The sequence below is a fragment of the Lithobates pipiens genome, unplaced genomic scaffold, assembly GCF_037356315.1.
Source record: "Lithobates pipiens isolate NorthernLeopardFrog02 unplaced genomic scaffold, aLitPip1_a1.2 Scaffold_8, whole genome shotgun sequence".
NCBI classification, from domain to species: Eukaryota; Metazoa; Chordata; class Amphibia; order Anura; family Ranidae; genus Lithobates; species Lithobates pipiens.
This window is the reverse complement of record NW_027507903.1, coordinates 114,745,255-114,766,619: the sequence shown is the minus strand read 5'-3', so window position 1 is coordinate 114,766,619 and position 21,365 is coordinate 114,745,255. Positions and strand designations below refer to the sequence as shown.

General features: G+C 43.3%; 1 protein-coding gene across 2 annotated transcripts in view; it reads right to left on the bottom strand.

Annotated features, from left to right (window-relative positions):
- The window catches only part of INSYN1 (inhibitory synaptic factor 1), a 42,406-nt gene that overhangs the window by 6,586 nt on the left and 14,455 nt on the right, over positions 1 to 21,365 (bottom strand). The window contains exons 1-2 of one of the 2 annotated variants that reach the window (XM_077472922.1): positions 15,741 to 15,881; positions 4,159 to 4,358 (exon numbers count right to left, since the gene is read on the bottom strand). In XM_077472922.1, coding sequence (XP_077329048.1) covers positions 4,159 to 4,188 — 30 coding nt within the window. In that variant the 5' untranslated portion in view covers positions 4,189 to 4,358; positions 15,741 to 15,881. Of the gene's footprint in view, positions 1 to 4,158; positions 4,359 to 15,740; positions 16,231 to 21,365 lie in introns of those variants that run through there. The other variant, XM_077472921.1, reaches the window with a different exon arrangement.

Here is a 21,365-nt window from a genome sequence, read left to right as displayed (position 1 = left end):
AATGGGAAAATTATTTTATACTTTGAGTAATACAAATGGTGTCTGTTCTATACTGTGCAACCCAGAATAAACAGCAATGTTGTTCTTGCATCTGATCCTGATCTTTAAATATCAGAAATATCATTTCCATGGAAACATGCCATCTGTGTAAGCTCAATGTTTAAACCAACTCCTCCCATCATGCCAATGAAACTAAATCACAGTTGCATGCTAGTAGCCTACAATATGGAAGGAGGATCTGTGTAATTTGCTAAACTACTCAAACACTCCTACTTTAGGATCTCCACAACATAAAGGCTAATTAATTTGCACAAGATAAGAACTGAGAGAGAATGTTGTCATTAAAAAACAGAAATGGGAATTCTTAAAAAAGACTATGCAAACACATTGAAAAATATATTCCCTTAGGCAAAATATTTGGGCCTGGTTCACACCTATGCATTGTTTAGTGCATTTTCAGTTTTGCAGAAGCACACTACAGTCCATTTCACATGGTTTCCTATGGGTCACGTTCACATCTGTGCATTTTACAGCAAGGGCCAGGGATCAACAGATTGTGTTTTTGGTTCCATAGTCTTCAATGGACCAAAAAATGTGTATTGAAAAACGCAACATGCATCAACTACAACCTGCATAGGTGTGAACCAGGCATTAAAAGGCTAAAAGTAAAACCTATGTGGCTCATGTCCAAAATGAAAATAGCTAGAAATAATAGGAAAAGATCATTTAAAAAAATGTAAAAATAAAGGAACACTATCATCATTTAAAAATGACAAATAACATATTAGAATATGTAAAAAATACACACAAAAATTGAAAACAAACAATAGATTGCAAAAGATAGTAGGTCAAACCCCAAATTATTCTTCAAATATATTAATAGTGAAAAGGTCAGATCTGAGCATATAGGCCCTTTACAAGATAATTATGAGATTGCGACGGGGGATAAAGAGGAGGCAAATTTATTAAATACCTTCAGCTCTGTGTATACAATGGAAAATGGGGGAGCTCAAGTCCTTAACAGGGATAGTATGGACACAGCCCCAAATGATCCACAATGGCTCAAAAATGGTCCAGAAACACTTAGACAGAATAAAGGTGAATAAAACACCTGTATATACCGCCTATATTTTTGCCTATATTTAAAAAGAGATCAAAGTTTTTACTAGACTGGTTAGTTTAACTTGTATCGCCAGTAAGGCACTTGAGAGTTTAATGAAAGACCAAATAAAAGAGTTTTGGCTACTAAATAATATTTTAGTCAATAGTTAGCATGGATTCCCAAAAGACAGGAGTTGTCAAACAAATCTGATTTTTTTTTAAGAGGAAGTAAGCAAAACCGTAGACGAGTGGCTGTAGATATAGTACACTTGGATTTGTGAAGTGAAAAGAGCTTGACACATCCCCTCACACGTCCAGTATGTGAGGTAAATTGGCGCTATCAGTTCCCCCCCGCATCGGTAAACCCCCTAGGAGAAGCACTCTCCCTGGGGGTTACCGTGCGGGCGTACTCCCGAGTCCAGCATTTGCGTATATAGACACAGAATGCTGGACTTGGCCCGCCCCCGGCGCCCGTGTCCTTGGATTTGATTGACAGCAGTGGGAGCCAATGGCTGCGCTGCTATCAATCTATCCAATCAAGAGCTGAGACTGGCACAGAGGTAGAGTGCGTCTCCGCAGAGGAAACGAATGGGCTCAGGTGAGAAAAACGAGGGGGCTGGGGGGCTGGTCAGTGTCAGAAGTTTTTTCCCCTTAATGCATAAGGTGAAAAAACACAAGGGTTTACAACCCCTTTAATAATAGCGTGCAATGCCAAGCTGCAGTTTCTAAAGTTAGCAAAACATTTTCTTGTATAAAAAGAGGTATAGAATCCAAAGAGAGAGACGTAATTTTGCCCCTTTACAAATCATTAATAAGAACTTATGTGGAATACAGAGTTCATTTTTGGGCACCAGTTCACAAAAAGGATATCAGAGAACTAGAGAAAACGCAGAGTAGGGCAACCAAACTGATGAGAGGCATGGAGAAGTTCAGCTACAAGGAAAGATTAGCCAAAGTGAATTTATAAATACATACGTGGTCCATACAGTGAACTTGGTGTAGAGTTATTTAATCTCAGGTCATCACAGAGGACAAAGGATCACTCTTTCCATCTGGAGGAAAAGAGATTTAACCTTCACTTATGCAAAGGCTTCTTCACAGTAAGAGCTGTCAAAATGTGGAATAGACTCCTTCAAGAACTAGTTCTGGCCAGCTCAGTAGATTGTTTTATAACGGAGTTGGATGCATTGCTAAATGCACAAAATATAACATTTAGAGGTAATAACACCAGGGGTAGTTGATCCAAGGAATATTGGATTGTCTCCTGGGGAATCAGGAGGGAATATTTTTCCCCCGCTGAAGCAAATTAGATCATGCATTTTTTTTTTAGCACTTCCCTGGATAAACTGTGGGTATAGGATTGGGACTATGGAGGTTTTCCTATTAGTTGAACTAGATGGACTTTTTTTCAACCTGACTATAGCTGGGTACACACCACAAGAAAATTGGAAGAAAAACTCTACGAGAAACAATTGGTTTATCTTTTATCTTATCATTAGTATAGTACTTTCGGCAGCCAATTCTGACTGTTCAGACAAAAAAACAAAGGTAAACTAGATCATTTTTATCGTAAGTGAACACAACATCTGATTTTGGCTCAATGTGTACAGTAATCATACGAAAATAATCGAATAAAGAAAAACACGCATGACCAGAAGCAAAGAATAACCCGGAGGAAGGTGGCAACAAACATAGAAATCGTGCACAAGAAAGAAGGTTTATCTTTGTGGTTTGAGGATTTTTAATACAAGATGACATGCACCTTTGTGGAAATGCGGACGACCGTTCTTCTGACTTTCTCATAGTGTGTACCCCTCTTATGCTGTGTACACATGGTCGGACATTCTGACAGAAAAATCAGTCGGAAAACATTTTTGCCCAAACTTGTCTTGCATACACACGGTCGCACAAAGTTGTTGGAAAATCTGATCGTTCTGAACGCGGTGACGTAGAACACGTACGACAGGACTATAAACGGGCCAGTAGCCAATAGCTTTTGTCTCGTAATTTATTCTGAGCATGCGTGGCACTTTGTCCATCGGAATGGTCTACACACGATCGGAATTTAAACGATCGGATTTTGTTATCGGAAAATTTTAGATCATGCTCTCAAACTTTGTGTCAGAAATTCCGACGGAAAAAGTCAGATGGAGCCCACACACGATCAGATTTTCGGACAACAAGATCCGATCGCACATTTTCCGTCAAAGCGTTCGACCGTGTGTACAGGGCATTAGTCTCAATTAACTAATCATAGTTATGATTAAATTAGTGTAGGCTGAAATGCGTAAACTGACTGTACCTGCGTACTGTACCGTTTTCTGAATAAAAGCAAGATTTTATTGCAACAACGGTTGTGCGGATCCTCTTTATAGATCATTACTCTCATATGGGCGACTGTGTATCAGGCACCTGTGAGCTCTGTTGAGGATGGACTATATGGGTAGCAGCACTGAATTCTCTGTTTGTATTATTGGATCACAGGAGTGCAGTTCTTTTGCACTCCCGTGACCCCTTTTCAGAAGACAGCGGGCTGAAGCCCACTGTTGGCTGAAACCCGCTGTCGGCTGATGTCACAGAGCCGGACCAGGCTCGGGAAGGATCGTGACCAAAGGTGGCCACTCTTGTCCCCTCCACAGCCCAGAGCTCCAGTGAGTGCAGGGGGGGAGAGAGGGAGCAGAGCTGAGAGCTGGTGACTTACGGTCAGCAGCTCTCTGCTCACGGAGCTGTTATAACTGAGCGATCGGCGTTTTAGAGCCGGCGATTCAGGAAAAAAAATGTTTCCCATATTTCTCTTTTAATAAAATATTTAAGAACTAGATGGGCTCTTTAAAAAAACACAGAAACTCTGCAGAGGACACAGGACAAGATCAACATGTATTTTTTGCACTTATCAAACAGACACAACAAAATACTTTCAAGGGTGTATCAAACAGACCAAAAGGTAGCGAATAAGAGAGGTTGAAGAGAAGGTTTTTAGAAATTATTCTTAAAAATGCTGTCTCCCCTTCTCCTGCCTATCCTGCATAGCCTGTATAAAAACAGCAGTGTAGATACCTTTTTTTTACTCCACTCTGCTGCAGCCATGTGATCCACCAGCTCCGGCTCCCCTGTGTCAGAAAGTAGCTACTGCAGGGGAGAAGAGGAAGCACCAACAATGGATGGACAATGGGGGCTTATGGGTGATGTCACAGCCCTGGGAATTCACAGCCATTGTCAAGCGCTCCCTTACTGCTGGATTGCGTGACCGGACCTAACTGGAAAAAAAAAGAGTATTTACACTGTTCTTTTTTATACAGGCTATGCAAGATAATTAAGAAAAGGGGGAAGCAGCATTTTTAAGAATACTTATTATTATTATTATTGTTATTATAATAATACACAATTTATATAGCGCCAACAACTTTACAATACAAAGGGAGACAATACACCAACAATACAATTTAATACAAGAGGGTTAGGAGGGCCCTGCTCCTGCGAGCTTACAATCTAATAGGGAGGGGCTGGTGGAACAAAAGGTAATAACTGTGAGGGATGAACTGATGGGAGAAATGGAAGATTTGGTTATTAGCTGAAGGAAGGATAGGCTTCCCTGAAGAAATGAGTCTTCAGGGTTTGCCTGTATGAACACTAATGTGGCCTTTTCAGTTTAAAACAAACAGTGATGATTCAGATATATTTTTGTAGTAACAAGGCTGATTAGTGATTGTAAAGGTAAAAATAAAAAAATAAATAAAAATAACAAACATATCATACTTACCTCCACTGTGCAGCTTGTTTTGCACAGAGCGGCCCCAAATCTGCTCTTCGGGGGTCCCTCGGCAGCTCTTGCGGGTCCACCCCACATCAGATAACCCCCTCGGATTAGAGCTTCCCCGAGGGGTTTACCTTGCGGCAGCGCTCAGGAGTCCAGCATTCGGCGTCCATAAAGGCCCAATGCTCAACCCCGCCCCCCAGTGCTTGCGTCATTTGATTTGATTGACAGCAGCCAATGGCTGGGCTGCTATCAATCTATCCAATCAAGAGCCGAGAACCCCAGGAGAGTATAGCCACAATCACAGAATACACCAGCAGTATCCCCAGCAGGTGAATCTGTCAGGCCTCATGCATACTTGTGTGAGCAGAAGGCACAGCCCCACTGCCAGCAGTCTGTAAAACTCTATAAGGGACAGAAAGGCACCGGAGGGTACGCCGAGGGGTACTAACGTTTAAGCCAGTATGCACCCAAGGAAGAACGCTTTGAGTGTAAAGGAAGTCTGTGTTTTGGGCATTTTTAACTGGGCACATGCTGCCCTAAATATGCTAGAATCATCTTTATTTACGGTATTTATTTATTTACTGGTTAACCCCTTTAAAGACTGGTGTATTCATAAAATCAGCCATTAAATGGTGCTTATCGCCTGACTGCCCTCAGCACAAGAATAATCATCATTAAAGATTAGGTTAAAATAATTTGTAGTCATATGAAGAAAGTCAAAATCCTCCAGGTGGCCTGAATTTCTATTTTTGGTACACGCTAATATAGCTTTACCAAGGCTCGGAATTCAAATAAAACAGGTCTTTGTTTAAAATGTTTTCACCCAGGTTTCACACAACGTTTAACCAGGATTTAAATGTTTTCCAATTAAATCCTATTAGAAAAAAATGTGTCATTCTTGGGTCAAAGCTGTGTTTTTACTAGTCTGAGATTTTCTGATATGGATGTACACTATATTGTCCAAAGTATTGTGACGCCTGCCTTTACACGCACATGAACTTTACGGGCACCTCAGTCTTAGTCCATAAGGCTCAATATTGAGTTGGCCCACCCTTTGCAACTATAACAGCTTTAACTCTTCTAGGAAGGCTGTCCACAAGGTTTAGGAGTGTGTCTATGGGAATGTTTGACCATTCTTCCAGAAGTGCAATTGTGAGATCAGGGACTGATGTGGACTAGAAGGCCTGGCTCACAGCCTCTGCTTTAATTCATCCCAAAAGTGTTCTATCGGGTTGAGAGCAGGACTCTGTGCAGGCCAGTCAAGTTCCTCCACCCCAAACTCGCTTATCCATGTCTTTATGGACCTTGCTTTGTGCACTGGAGCCCAGTCATGTTGGAACAGGAAGGGGCCACCCCCAAACTCTTCCCGCAAATTTGGGAGCATGAAATTGTCCAAAATGTCTTGGTCTGCTGATGCCTTAAGAGTTCCCTTCACTGGAACTAAGGGGCCAAGCCCAACCCCTGAGAAACCCCCCTCCACCAAATGATTTGGACCAGTGCACAAAGCAAAGTCCATAAAGACATGGATGAGTGCTTCTGGAAGAATGGTCAAACATTCCCATAGACAAACTCCTAAACCTTGTGGACAGCCTTCCCAGAAGAGTTGAAGCTGGCATAGCTGCAAAAGGGTGGGCCAACTCAATACTGAACCCTACGGACCAAGACTGGGATGCCATTAAAGTTAATGTGCGTGTAAAGGCAGGCATCCAGGGCCAGCCCTACCATGAGACCCAGTGGGCCCATGGTCCCAGGCGGCATTTTAAGAGGGGCGGCAGCCAGTAGTGACAAGATGTTGATGTCGGGGGTGGGCGGGACCCAGCAGCTATCAAACACCAGCCAATGGCATGGGATCTGGGTGGGCCGCTACATGTATGTGGACCGCCCCCTTTCTTAAGCAGCCCAATCATTGGTTGGTGTTTAATAGCTGCTGGGTCCCGCCCATCAACATCACCACTGAATTTTGACAGCCGGTCTCTCTCTGTATGAAGTTCCATTACATGTCAGTTTCACACACAGTTTCAATAAGCGTCAATATCTGCTCAGTGTGAAACTTCCTCTCCTATGTCAGTGCCACCTGTCAGTGCCACTTGTCAGTGCCAATCAGTGCCACTTGTCAGTGCCAATCAGTGCCACCTGTCAGTGCAGTGCCACTTGTCAGTTCTACCTGTTAGTGCCAGTGTTTCCAATCAGTGCCACCTGTCAGTGCCAAGCAGTGCTTCCAATCTGTCAGTGCCAATCAGTGCCATCTGTTAGTGCAAGTCAGTGCTAATCAGTGTTTCCAATCAGTGCCACCTAATATCAGTGCCAACCAATGTCACCTATCAGTGCCAATCAGTGTTTCCAATCAGTGCCACCTACCAGTGCCCATCATTGTTGCCAATTAGTGCCCATCAGTGCTGCCAATCAGTGTCACTAAATGCTGCCAATCAGTGCTGCCTATCAGTGCCGATTAGTGCAGCCTATCGGTGCCATTAGTGCTGCCAATCAGTGCCACCTATCAGTGCAAATCAGGGCCCATCAGTGCTACCTGACAGTGCCAATCAGTGCTTTCTATTAGTGCCAATCAGTGCCACCTATCAGTGCCAATCATTGCTGCCTGTCAGTGCTGCCAATCGGTGCAATGAGTGCAGGGATGGGGTGACAAACTCAGCAGCCAGGCACATTGTCCATGGGGGGGCCAGCCTGGTGGAGTACAACTGAAATCTGTTGATGTTTATTTATTCCACTTAGTATAATAGGTAATCACCTACTACTATTTACAATAAACTACTGGAGGTAAAATAAAAAAAGTGTCAGTAAAAGGCCTGCTGCTAAGCACTGTTATGTGTTCCCAAACTACAAAAAAAAGTGCAGCGCTAACTTACTGATCAATAACAACAATAATGGTGAAATCCTTTAATGTATGGAAATCTCCGTAGGCTTCAATATTACAACAAATTCACATATAATACACATCAAACTGAAAATAACACATACTCTATAAAATTTTAATTAGCAGGGATGGTGGAAACCCCTCCTATAGATAGATATTGGCTGTAAAAAAATGTCCTCATCAGTTTAGGCCAATATGTATTCTGCTACATATTTTTGGTTAAAAAAACCTCAATAAGCCAATATTGATTGATTTGCTTAAAAGTTATAGCGTCTACAAAATAGGGAATAGATTTATGCCATTTTAAATCTTGTTTTCTGATCAATTAAATTTTAGTTATCATTATATAAATTAAATTGATGGGCGTAATTTTTTCTTTTTTTTCATACTCTGTTAGTTAAAGCTTCACCCAAAACACCTTCCACTTTAACTAGAACAATGGGGGGGACTAAGAGGTAACAAACCTCGGGACTTTAACGGTATCAAATATGTAGATCAAAATACCAGAGGTAGAAATATAAAAAGCATTGAATTTTTATTGTGTTACAAAAGGAAGAACAAAGGAAAGGAAGAGTTTCTTTCTTATCTCCTGAAGAAACTCTAATGAGTGAAACATGTTGAGAATGGCAGTGCTTTATATGACCATGTTTGAATAATTCCAATATCCTGTTGTATGTATGTATATTTGTTCTTCCTTTTGTTTTTATTCTTTTGTAGCACAATAAAAATACAATGCTTTTTATATTTTTATTTATATTTTATTTATATTTTTATTTGTATTTCTACCTCTGGTATTTTGATCTACGCATTTGATACCGTTAAAGTCCCGAAGTTTGTTACCTCTTAGTCCCCCCCCCCCCCCCATTGTTCTAGTTTATATATTTGGGATGTGGTATCATGCGTTTGATCTCTTCGTCTCACTCTTTAGACACCTTCCACTTTAAGGCCTCCTCCCCTACTCCTCTTTAACCGCTTCAGCCCTGGAAGATTTTACCCCCTTCCTGACCAGAGCACTTTTTGCGATTCAGCACTGCGTTGCTTTAACTGACAATTGTGCGGTAATGCGACATTGCACCCAAACAAAATTTAGGTCCTTTTTTTCCCACAAATTTTCTTTTGGTGGTATTTGATCACCTCTGCAGTTTTTATTTTTTGCACTATAAACAAAAAAACAGCGACTATTTCGAAAAAAAAGCAATATTTTTTACTTTTTGCTATAATAAATATCCCCAAAAATATATGTAAAAAACGATTTTTTTCCCTCGAATTAGGCCGATATGTATTCTTTTACATATTCTTGGTAAAAAAAAATCACAATAAGTGTACATTGATTCGTTTGCGCAAAAGTTATAGCGTCTACAAAATAGAGGATAGTTTTATGGTATTTTTATTATTCGTAATGGCGGCGATCTGCGATTTTTTATCATGGCTGCAACATTATGGCGGACACTTCTGACACTTTAGACACTATTTTGGGACCGTTGTCATTTATACAGCGATCAGTGCTATAAAAATGCACTGATTATTGTGTAAATAACACTGGCAGGGAAGGGGTTAAACACTAGGGGTCGAACAAGGGGTTAAGTGTGTCCTAGGGAGTGATTATAACCGTGGGGGGATGGGCTACCGCTCACATGACAGTGATCACTGCTCCCGATGACAGGGAGCAGTGATCTCTGTCATTTCACTAGGCAGAATGGGGGAAATGCCTTGTTTACATAGGCATCTCCCTGATCTGCCGCTCTGTGACATGATCACCAGGACACTGGCAGACATGGAGTCCTGTGGGCACAGTTTCGCTGTAAGCAGTGGGTGAGTGTGTGCACCCGCTAGCCCAGCCATTTAAAGGGGACGTACAGGTATGCCCATTTGCCCACCGCTGCCATTGTGCCGACGTATATCGTCGTGCAGCAGTCGTTAAGTGGTTAAGAAATAGCACTTTTTTTGGAAGGGGGGACAGGTATCCTCTGCGACTTCCTAGGTGATCCAAGTGGTGATCCAAGCAAAAGTTCTCCTCGTCCCTCCCTGCAGTCCTCTGGGACATGTCACGGGTCCCAGAAGGCTGCGGGTCCATTCACAATGTGCAGCGCTGCTTGCACATGCACAGCGGGCACCCGGCTGTGAAGCCACAAGCTGTCACAGCCGGGTGCCCACAGTTGAGATGCTGGCGCCAGGGATGGAACACTGATAAAAAGAACGACTCGGGAGTCGGGTGAGCACAGCGCTGGATCCTGGGACAGGCGAATGTCTAATAAAAGTCAGCAGCTACAGTTTTTGCATTTAATTAACACAAATAGGACTGGTGCTCCTTTTTAACCAGAAATCTGTAAAATGTATAAACTATCGGGAAATCTGTTGTGTCTGGACTATCTGCAAAATGTAAGGATTCACCACTTTTGTTTAAGGTATATTATACTAGGAGGGAGTTTGTGTCTCTGCACAGTGCTAAAGACATCAGGTATAGAAAACCATTACCTTTCTTACTGACTTCCAATATTGCTGGTACTAAAGACTTACTAGAAATAACTGTATGTAACCTACTGTGATGGAAAAGAATTTAATTAAAGCCGAACCCCAGGCAGATATAATTACCAATTAATTCAGTTATACGTTTGCTAAAAAAAATCTTTGAAATGTATTTTAAAGCTCAACTCCAGAAAAACGTGAACAGCCCTTAGGTAAATTGCCTGTTTAGTCTCTGGGAGTGTCAAAGCACTTTTACCTTGCCCAATCCATCGCTTCCCTGGCAGGCAGCGCTACACCTGCATCTGTTTTTATTGGCATCAGAACCTTACACCGTTGAAGTATTGGGGGGGAGAAGATGCTGCACGGACTGGTCTAGCAGCATGGAGGAGAGGGGGATGAGGTAAGTAAGTTTACTTTAACCATACCTCCCAACTTTTTGAAATGGGAATGAGGGACACCTACCAGAAAAAGTATGCAGCCATAGGACACACCCCATTGCCACGCCCCCTTTAAAGGAGAATTGTATAAAAAAACAAGATTGGTTAAACCCACAAGTGCTTTTTTACCATTACTATTGGCTTTTGGAATTTACAAATGCAGCAATTTAGAAATCAGATGAAAGGTTTAGCGCTGGAAAACACTTTTTGAAAGATAAAAAGTGCATTTTATATACATCTATATAGATCAGACCAAAATGAGGGACAAATGAGGAGGAAAGAGGGACCGAAGGACATTGCTCCAAATCAGGGACAGTCCCTCAAAATCAGGGACAGTTGGGAGCTATGCTTTAACAAGTCCCCCAGACCTAAACAAGCAGGTTTCCCAGAAAGATCATATCAAGTTTCCCAGAGCCAGGCTTTAAATGTAACTACTGTAAATAAAAGACTTAGCATCACTTGCCGCGGTTTCCACTATGCACTGCACTGCATGTGAATTGCACAGAAACTGGACCACATTCCTGTGCAATTCACATGCGATTCAGTGCGGTGTGATTTGAGCCCATTCATTTTGAATGGGCTCAAATTGCACTGCATCCCACCTAAGAAGTGCAGGCTCCTATTTTGGAGCTGCGCTACATACGAATTTCATCATCGTTTTGTACCATGCGATCCTGTGTAGGCAAACAGCACTCCATTTGCAATGCGTTTTGACGTTTCATTATCTTTTTATTGACACCCGCAGGTGATCGCAAACACAATGCGATTGCAATGTGGTGTGGGACACACGCAGGGATCACTGCATTTCATCGCACCGTATATGTGCAAATCCAGGCTTATGGCCTGTATACATGAGCCGAATATCGTACGACAGATCGTATGACTTTTTTCACATAATAGTTGCAAGTAGAAACGAAAATTATCAAATGACAGAAAAATAAATCGGAAGCGATGTCATGTGTTGTAAATTATTTGTATTGTATTTTCAGACGACAACTGTACTGACTAAACGAAAATTGTACAATCTGGTATCGTATGAAGAAAATGATTGCGCTTGTCCAGTCGAATAATTTTGGATGAATTGACGTGATCAGTTCTCGAAAGCTCTGTATTAACTAACTGATTATCATACGATCGCATCGAAAGTGGTATTTTTTGTACGATTTTCAGATCATGTGTACGGGCCATTAGACTGGGAGAGTGAGGGGAATAATAGAAACAAATCTGGTGTGCTTCAGTGCACATGTAGATAAGAAACATGTTGACAGTGGGAAGAACAAATAGATAATCTCCTTAGACATCTGCTCTACTTTATTGTCCATTTACAGGCCTGGGGTGGGAAGCTGCAAAGGTTGGGCCAACTCTATATTGAACCCTACGACCTAAGACTGGGATGCCATTAAAGTGGTTGTAAACCCTTTACAACCACTTTTTGCTACAGGTAAGCCTATAATTACAGAGTTACCTGTAGCTACACTGGATATCTCCTAAACCTGAATGGTTTAGGAGATATCCCCTGTATTTGCATGTGCCGATGTCACATTAGACTGTGCCGTTAATGGCAGCTCTCGCGCGCATGCACAGGATCACAGCGCCAGAGCCCGCAATACCTGAAAGTAACTCCGGGAGCGATGTCAGCCACCGGAGCAGTGAACGAGGACCACTGTGGGGGCTTCGATCTCAGGTAAGTAATTCATAATGAGCTAGTATGCTATGCATACTAACTCATTATGCCTTTGTCTTGCAGATTTTTTTTATGTTTGTTTTTTTAGGGTTTACGATGTACGTCGACATAATGGCACGGCTGAGCAAATGGGCATACAGGTACGTACCCTTTAAACCGTGGCATTGTGGGAACGTGCCGTGTGCTCCTTGACCATGCCCGCGGGTCCTGTGGATTTGATTTCCGCCGGGGGCCCACGATCGTGTCATGGAGCGGAAGAACGGGGAGATGCCTTTGTAAGCAAAGCATTTCCCCGTTCTGCCTAGTGACGTGACAGGGATCTACTGCTCCATGTCATCGGGAGCAGTGATCACTGTCATGCCAGTGGTAGTACACCTCCCTAGGACACACTTAACCCCTTGATTGGCCCATAGTGTTTAACCCCTTCCCTGCCATTGTCATTTACACAGTAATCAGTGAATTTTTATAGCACTGATCGCTGTATAAATGACAATAGTCCCAAAATGGTGTCAAAAGTGTCCGATGTGTCCACCATAATGTTGCAGTCATGATAAAAATCGGACATCACTGCCATTACTAATAAAAAAAAAAAATGAATAACAAAAATGCTATAAATCTATCCCCTATTTTGTAGACACTATAACTTTTGCACAAACCAATCAATATATGCTTATTGTCATTTTTATTTACCAAAAATATGTAGAAGAATACATATCGGCCATATGCTGAGAAAAAAAAAAAAATGTATATATTTTTGGGGGATATTTATTATAGCAAAAATGAAAAAATATAGCTTTTTTTTTCAAAATTGTCGCACTTTTTTTGTTTATAACACAAAAATAAAAACCACAGAGGTAATCAAATACCACCAAAAGAAAGCTCTATTTGCGGGAAAAAAAAGATGTCCATTTTATTTTGTTGTAACGTCGCATGGCCACACAATTGTCAGTTAAAGCGACACAGTGGTGTACAGTGGTTAGCACTCTTGCCTAGCAGTAAAACACGTCACTGGTTCGAATCCAAACCACAACACTACCTGCCTGGAGTTTGCATGTTCTCCCTGTGCCTGAATGGGTTTCCTCCGGGTACTCCATTTTCCTCCCACACTCCAAAGACATGCAGGTAGGTTAATTGGCTTCTGTCCAAAATTGGCACTAGTGTATGAATGGGGACCTTGTATTGTGGGCTCCTTGAGGGTAGGGACCAATGTGAGTGTGCAATGTACAGAGATAGGGACAATTGTAGACACTCACTCAGAATGGACTGGTGTCTTAATTCAACCTTACTAACTATGCAAGTGCTAAATCGCAAAAAGTGCTCTGGCCAGGAAGGGGGTAAATCCTTCCGGGCAGGGCTTTTTTTCAGCGGGAATGCAGTCTTGGTTCCTCCAGCACCTTCCAGCACTGACTGTATGTAATGGTAAGGGGTGCTGGGGTGTGCTGCAAGGTCTATTGATGCTGGCTGCTGAGGGATCTATTCTACCAGGAGGGGATCTATTTTTGCAGGGGGGGTCTATTCTTATTGGTGAGGGACCTATTGTTGCTAGGGTGGGTCTTATATTGCTGAGGGGTCAGTTATGACTGGGAGAGATCTACTGTTGAGGGAGGGGACTATTGTTACTGGCTGCTGGAGAGTCTATTGATGCTGGCTGTGAGGTGCTCTGTTGTTGCCGGGGGATTTTATTTTTGCGGGTGACCCATTGTTAATGTTGGGATCTATTGTTGCTAGAGGGGGCTTTATTGTTACTGGCTACAGGGGATCTATTTTACTGCTTTTCTTGTTATCATTAACAAATTCCATAAAAATGAATAATCACCACAAAATGACACTTGGTTCTGTATTCTCTAAAAGGGCAGTAATGGGAGGTAGGTAGAGGGTGCTCAGAAATGGGTAGAGGCAGAGAAAAGGGGTGACTCAGAAAGGGGGAATTCCTGCACCTATTATTTGAGAAAAAAAGCCCTGCTTCTGGGGCTGAAGTGGTTAACCGCTTCCTGACCACCTCACGACGATATACAAATATACATATATATGCACATTGCCCTTTAAGAGGCGGTGGGGGCGCGTGCACACCGCCGGAAGCTTCGTGAGTCGGGTCGTGGGTCCCGTCGACTCGATCGTTGCGGTGATACCTGCGATCAGCTCACGGAGAGGAAGAACAGGGAGATGCTAAAGTAAACAAGCATCTCCCCATTCTGCCTAGCAACAGTGTCACTGATCTCTGCTCCCCGTGATTGGAGCAGAGATCAGTTATGTGTGAAACACAGCCTTGCCCCCCACAGTTAGCAACACGCCTCTAGGACACACTTAACTCTTACATTGCCACCTAGTGGTTAACCCCTTCACTGCCAGTGTCATTTACACAGGAATCAGTGCATTTATATAGCACTGATTGCTGCATAAATGACAATGGTCCCAAAAATGTGTCAAAAATGTCTGATGTGTCCCCCATAATGTCGCAGTCATGATGAAAATCTCTGATCGCTGGCATTTAAAAAAAAATATTAATAAAAACGCCATAAAACTATCCCCTATTTTGTAAACGCTATAACTTTTGCGCAAACCAATCAATAATCGCCTATTGTGATTTTTTTACCAAAAATATATAGAAGAATATGTATTGGCCTAAACTGAGGAAAAAAATAGTTTTTTTATATATTTTTGGGGGATATTCATTATAGCAAAAAAGTTAAAAATAATTTTTTTTTCAAAATTGTCACTTATTTTTTTGTTTATAGCGAAAAAATAAAAAACGCAGAGGTGATCAAATACCACCAAAAGAAAGCTCTATTTGTGGGAAAAAAAGGACGTCAATTTTGTTTGGGAGCCACGTCGCAGGACCACGCAATTGTCAGCTAAAGCGACGCAGTGCCAAATCGCAAAAAGTGCTCTGGTCAGGAAAGGGGTAAATCCTTCCGGGGCTGAAGTAGTTAAAGTTCGTGTAAAGGAAGGTGTCACACTACTTTTGACAATAATAGTGTATTGCCACCTTATCTAGCTGGAGTGCCATTTTAATCCTTGCAGGTATAAGACGCTCTTCAGTTTCAAATAATGGAGTTCTGGCATCCTGAACTGCGCTATTCTGCGGAAAGCAGCAGTGCCTTTACAGATCTAGTTTCAGGAAGATGTTTTATACTGTACCATAAAAAGTGATACGAATGATTTATTGTAGCTTCCTTTTGCAATGCTTTGGGGATCATAGGTAAGTAGAGAGTTGTTCAGACAGTAGATAATACGCAAATGTAACTATTGCACCATAAGGCACTATAATGAGGGAAACTGAAACAGCAGGTTTTTAATGAATAGAAAACTGTGGGGAATAAAAGTACAAATACATTTTATTTTTGCTGCATGCAAAGTTCTGAATGCTGAGCAAAGCTTTGTGGTATGAATGTGTTCATGGAGATTGATTTTACAGTCACTCACCTCTCTCAGCTCTTTGGCCACTTGCTTGAGATCCCGTAAAATTCCCTCTAGTTGACCAATGACTGCCCGTACTCTCCCTCGGATTCTTTCCCTCTCCCCGGCTCTTCCACTCCGTCCCCCTTGCTCCGTGGTCTTCCCCACCCCCCGAGAGCACATGATTCAGAGAGAGGCCTCCAGCCTCCTCTACAGCTTCTCTCCTCTGGGGGGAGCTCTGCATCTTAACGTCTAAACCCCCTTTGGCCCTGCACCCCCTCCCTACACTCCGCCTCTCACTGTGCTCCCCAGCCCCCTCTTCAGGAGGGCTAAAAAATGGTATAAGGTCAGACAGACACTACTTTTGAGGCTACAGGTACACTTGGGAAACAGTGTCTGGTCTAATAAGGAAGGCAGGGGCATGAAAGAAGATATCTGATGGGAGAGTTTTAACGTGCAGCACAACTTCAGCAGGTAGGATGGCAAGTCATGAAGATCCAGACTGGAGAAATGGGCCCTGTGTAAAGAAAATAAGATGACAATTATGCATAGTTATTGAAAAAGGTGCAAACGATAAATTATAGGCATGGAATGTTACAAGGCTTCCACTTCTTATTTTTCATATATTTTATACCATAGAAAATGCTAAAGAGAACACAAAAAACATAAAACCAAGCAAATATATTTTGTTTTTTATTGCCCCTGCTTCAGTGAAATTATATTCCCCAAGTAATTGAAATAAATGTATTTAAAGCCCCCATCCAACCTTGCAGCTCATCTCCTGTAGTGAAATGACTTATGCCGCGTACACACGGGCAGACTGTATGGCGTACTTAGTTTGTCATACAATCCGATGGACAGTCCGTCGTACTTTCGACTGAACGGACTTGACCACACACGGATACCCAAACAGTCCGTCGAAAGCTTGCGCGATGACGTGTACAGCACGTACGACGGGACTAGAAATAGGAAGTCCAATACACAGCAAAGCACCCTTCCGCCGTGTAAATCCTTTCTGGGCATGCGCCATTCTTAGTCCGTCGAACTAGCCTACTGACGAGCGGATTGTCCGCTGAAACCAAAGTACGACGGACAGAATTTCGAAAAATCCGAAATACTTAGTACGCCAGACTGCACGCTGAAAAAGTCCGCTGAAGCCCACACACGAGCGGACTGTCCGCTGAAATGTGTTTCGACGGACTAAGTACGCCATACAGTCCGTCCGTGTGTACGCGGCATTAGGCCGGGCCATGCACGGAGCAAATTTCTTTCCTACAACCACGGGCTGCAGGAAAGAAATTTGCTTGATTCCCCCATCAACACAGACAGTGTTGATGCAAGAATCCCTCCTGCCAGGCCATTGTCTTCTCCCTGCCCCCGCCAGGAGAAGATGGGGATTATCACCAGTGGCCATAGCAGCCCCTAACGAAAATTGCTAGAGAATCAGGCAGGCTGGTTGTACCCAAATTGATCGATCGATCATCTTGGTACATTCAGATGGTACCCTTTGCACTTGCTCAGTAAGGTTGAGTATGGGCATGTTTTCTAAAAGCAGTGGGCCTGTGCGCAAGATCATAAGTCTTCTACCTGTAAAAAAGAAAGTGCAGCGCGCAGCATGCCACGGCAAATATTGGGTGTGGTTCTCATTGTGCTCATTATTGGTCGTGGCTTAAAATGTTACTAAACCCAGGACCCTGCATTCACTATATCTGGTCTCCCACAGTACACAGAACATGGAAAAGCATACTTGCCAACAGTCCAGATTTTCCCAGAACAATCACAATTTTGGGATTTTCCCATCCCAATCGGAGCTCGTACCAATTAAAATCCCAGGATTTTGCTTTTGTCCCGGGAATCGGGACTGTTTTTGGCAACGACCACAGCAGGCTACAAAAAGATTGTCGCCATCACCACGAGATCTCCTTCCCCATGTGTTCAGTTGAGAGGGGAGGGGCCTCCGATCCGTGCAGCCAATCAGCTTCTCTCTTCAATCATTTCTCTTCTCTTCTCCGATTGGCTGCACAGTTTGGAGACCCCTCCCCTCTCCGCTGGACACAAGGGGAAACAGGAAATCATGGAGCTGCTGCCAAACCTCCGCGCCATGTGTCCGATGAGCAGGGACACTGATGTAAGAACTGTGACTCCACTGGGGACACTGATGTAAGGACTGGGGACACTGATGTAAGGACTGGGCTCTGCTGGGGACAATGATGCAAAGTCTGGGCTCCCCTGGGGGCACCTGATGTAAGGATGACTCTGCTGGGGACACTGATGTAAGGACTGGGCTCTGCTGAGGACACTGATACAAGGACTGGGCTCTGCTGGGGACACTGATGTAAGAACTGGGGTCTGCTAGGGGCACCTGATGTAAGGGTGGACTCTGCGGGAGGCACCTGATGTAAGCACGGGCTCTGCTGGGGGCACCTGATGTACAGACGGACTCTGCTGGGGGAACCTGATGTAAGGACGGACTCTGCTGGGGGCACCTGATGTATGAATGGACTCTATTGGGGGAACCTGATGTAAGGACAGACTCTGCTGGGGGCACATGATGTAAGGACGGACTCTGCTGGGGCACCTGATGTAAGGACGGCTCCGCTGGGAGCACCAGATGGCATCTGGTAGCAGGCGACGTGGCAGGTGACACACTCACTGCTCTCACTGATTCTGCATTATGGTGAGTTGAATAATTTAATTTTATATTACAATGTAATAATAGAAATAATGCGCTTCAATCATCCTAACACCATAACAACCATTGTGCCGGGATGATTGAAGCACAACAACAGGTGTTTGGAATATCTTTATCTGCTGATTGTTAAACTTTCTAGAATACACTATTGTGGTATAGGATCTGGGCCTGCTGTCCCTCCATCCCTCCTTATTTCCTTCCTTCTCACTCCTTCCCTCCCTCCCTATCTCTTTCTTTCTCTCTCTCTCCCTCTTTCTCCCTTCCTTTCTCCCTCCATCCATCGTTCATCTCAGACTCTAACCACACCCCTTTAAGTCACGCCCAATATTCCGCCTGAACCATGCCCATTTTTCACAGGGCCGCCTTATTTATTTCCCCTCTATGCAACACCTACAAACAAGACTCCGCCTTCAGGAAAAAAAGTGCCCCTGTATTTTTTTTTACAATGCTGGCAACTATAGAAAAGCAATTATTTTAGTAAATATAAACGGCTAAATACCTTTTCTTTTCAGCAATATATAGCAGTATATAGCAGCTGCAGCCTGACCCTCTGTCTGAATAGTACTGATTGGCCCTGTGCTGATCACATGCACCTTCCCAAGAAAAAAAAAATCTTTCTACCAATACACACCAAGCTGAGCATGTGCAGAGTGCCCCCAAGGCTCTGTTCTATCCGGAGATGGATTGGGGATAGGGGAAGAAGGGGAGGATCAGAAAAGATAGGTTCAAACAGCCTTTTACATGTGCATGATTACCCCTTAGGTTCCACAGTGAGTATAACAAGCATGCTTTACTGCCTATACAGACTGTATTTACTGTTGCGGGTTTAGTAACACTTTAAAGGGACACAGAGGTCAGGGGTTAATAGTATGTGAGCCAGAGTTCAGGGGTCAATAGTAAGTGGGGCAGAGGACAGATTTTCCCTAACAGTGGGAAGGGCTTAAAGGGAGATGATTAAACAGAATGTGTGCCTAGTCGCTGTATACACTGCACATATATACCACAGTCCTTGTACCCACAAGGTACTTCTACTAACTCTCTCCTACTCCTACTAAGTCTCAGGGATACAAATAAACCTCTGAACTAAGGATCACGTTTAAAAAAAAAAAAAAATAATTCATCACATATGTTTTTTTTCTGCACACAGAAAGTGATCACTTTGTCTTTTTGAGCCTACATTAAAGAATAACTTAATTAAAACCAGCAACTGTTGAGTCAATGAACCCTTTGGTCAAGACTATGTAACGTACAACATAATGTACAGAGTGCTGGGATCAGGATAAGTAACATACAAAACAACAAATAGAGTGTAACAGTCAGGGCAAGTCCACCTGTTCACTTCAGTTTCCTGCCCCCCCTTACATCATGAATTCCCATTATAATTTCCCCTTACATCAGAGTCCCCAGAATCACCCCCTTGGTCAGGGTCCCCAGAGTCACCCTCTCTCTTACATCAGGGTCCCCAGTGTCCCTGCCCCCTACATCAGAGTTCCCTTCTTTATATCAGGATCCTCAGCCTCACCCCCACTTTACATCAGGGTCCCCAGCACTCTCTCTCCTTGCATAAATGTCCCCAGTGACAGACCCCTTAAATCAGGTCCCCCAGAGTCTCCTCTCCTTCATCAGGGTTCCCAGATTCACCCACCCTTAAATCAGGGTCCCCAGAGTAACTCCACTTACATCAGAGTCCCCAGAGTCCCCCCCTTACATCAGGGTCCCCAGAGTAACTCCACTTACATCAGAGCCCCCCCCCCTTACATCAGGGTCCCTAGAGCCGCCTTCCCAACATTAAATCAAAGTCTCCATAGGCATCTTACCCCCCTTGCAAGAGAGTCCAATCAGGCTCTCAGTGCAGGCTGTAGCCACAAGTGAAAGCTGGAGGGGGTGGGGGGCCACTGGCAGCAGGTCTGGAGGCTGAAGTTCCATCCTCCTCCTCTGAATGTTGGGGGGTGGAGCAAGCACTTGGTTGGTTGTTAGCACATGGGGTGGTCCTAGCAACCAACTACTAGAGCTGACAGCAGCGAGTCGGAGGTGGTGTTGCAGTGGTGGCTGGAGTAACTATAATATATCATGAGATCTGTAAGATGAAGATGCTAAGGGGGTGCCACAAAATACCCATTCACCTTGGTGGCACCCCCTCTATGCACTGTTGAGAAGCAGTGCAGCGGCACTTGTACAGGATGCCCCCACCTTATCTATGCCTATGCTTCTCACAGTGTGCATTAGAAGATGCAGTAAGCCAGATAAAGCCCTCCTCATTGCCTGGCTGAAGGACATCCAGCATTATCTAGTGCTTTCCTCCCCAACTTTGCTGTCCCTGGCCCGCCTCTCTCATTGATCTCGTGTGAGTGGGGCTGTCGTTAGAAATCCCCATAGAGCCTAGGTAACCCCCCCCCCCGTGTTACATGCGCTTTTGTGATGCATTTTGGCTTTGCCACAACGTAAGTTACATGTGTTATTGCAATGTGGTGCCATTCATTCTGAATGGCATCCTCACACACCTTGCAAAAGACATGGATCTAAAATAAGGTACCGTATATAAACAGAAAGGTTTATTTAAAAAAAAATCCTTTGCACATTAAGATGGGAAAGCATGAACCAGGGAAGGAAAAAAGATAAGCAGAATACACTTCAGCTTTAATACAGAGTCGCCAACTGATGTCCCATTACAGACAGTTGCTACACAATGAAGTCACATGCTGTCAAAATTATTTATCTTTTCATCCTTACAGAACTGACACAGAATAAAGCTCAGGGTCAAGAAGAACAGAACTGAGTGGAATAAGTAAAAATAGGAGAACATAGGCAGTTGAATAAGGAATGACTCATAATGCTTTGTTAGAAGATAAATAACTTGGTTGGGATTGGAGTTGATTTTATTGATATGATTTTACTATTAAGTTAGTCATAAATTCAGCAGTAAGACTATATCCTACCTAATGATTATTAGTAGGGCTAAT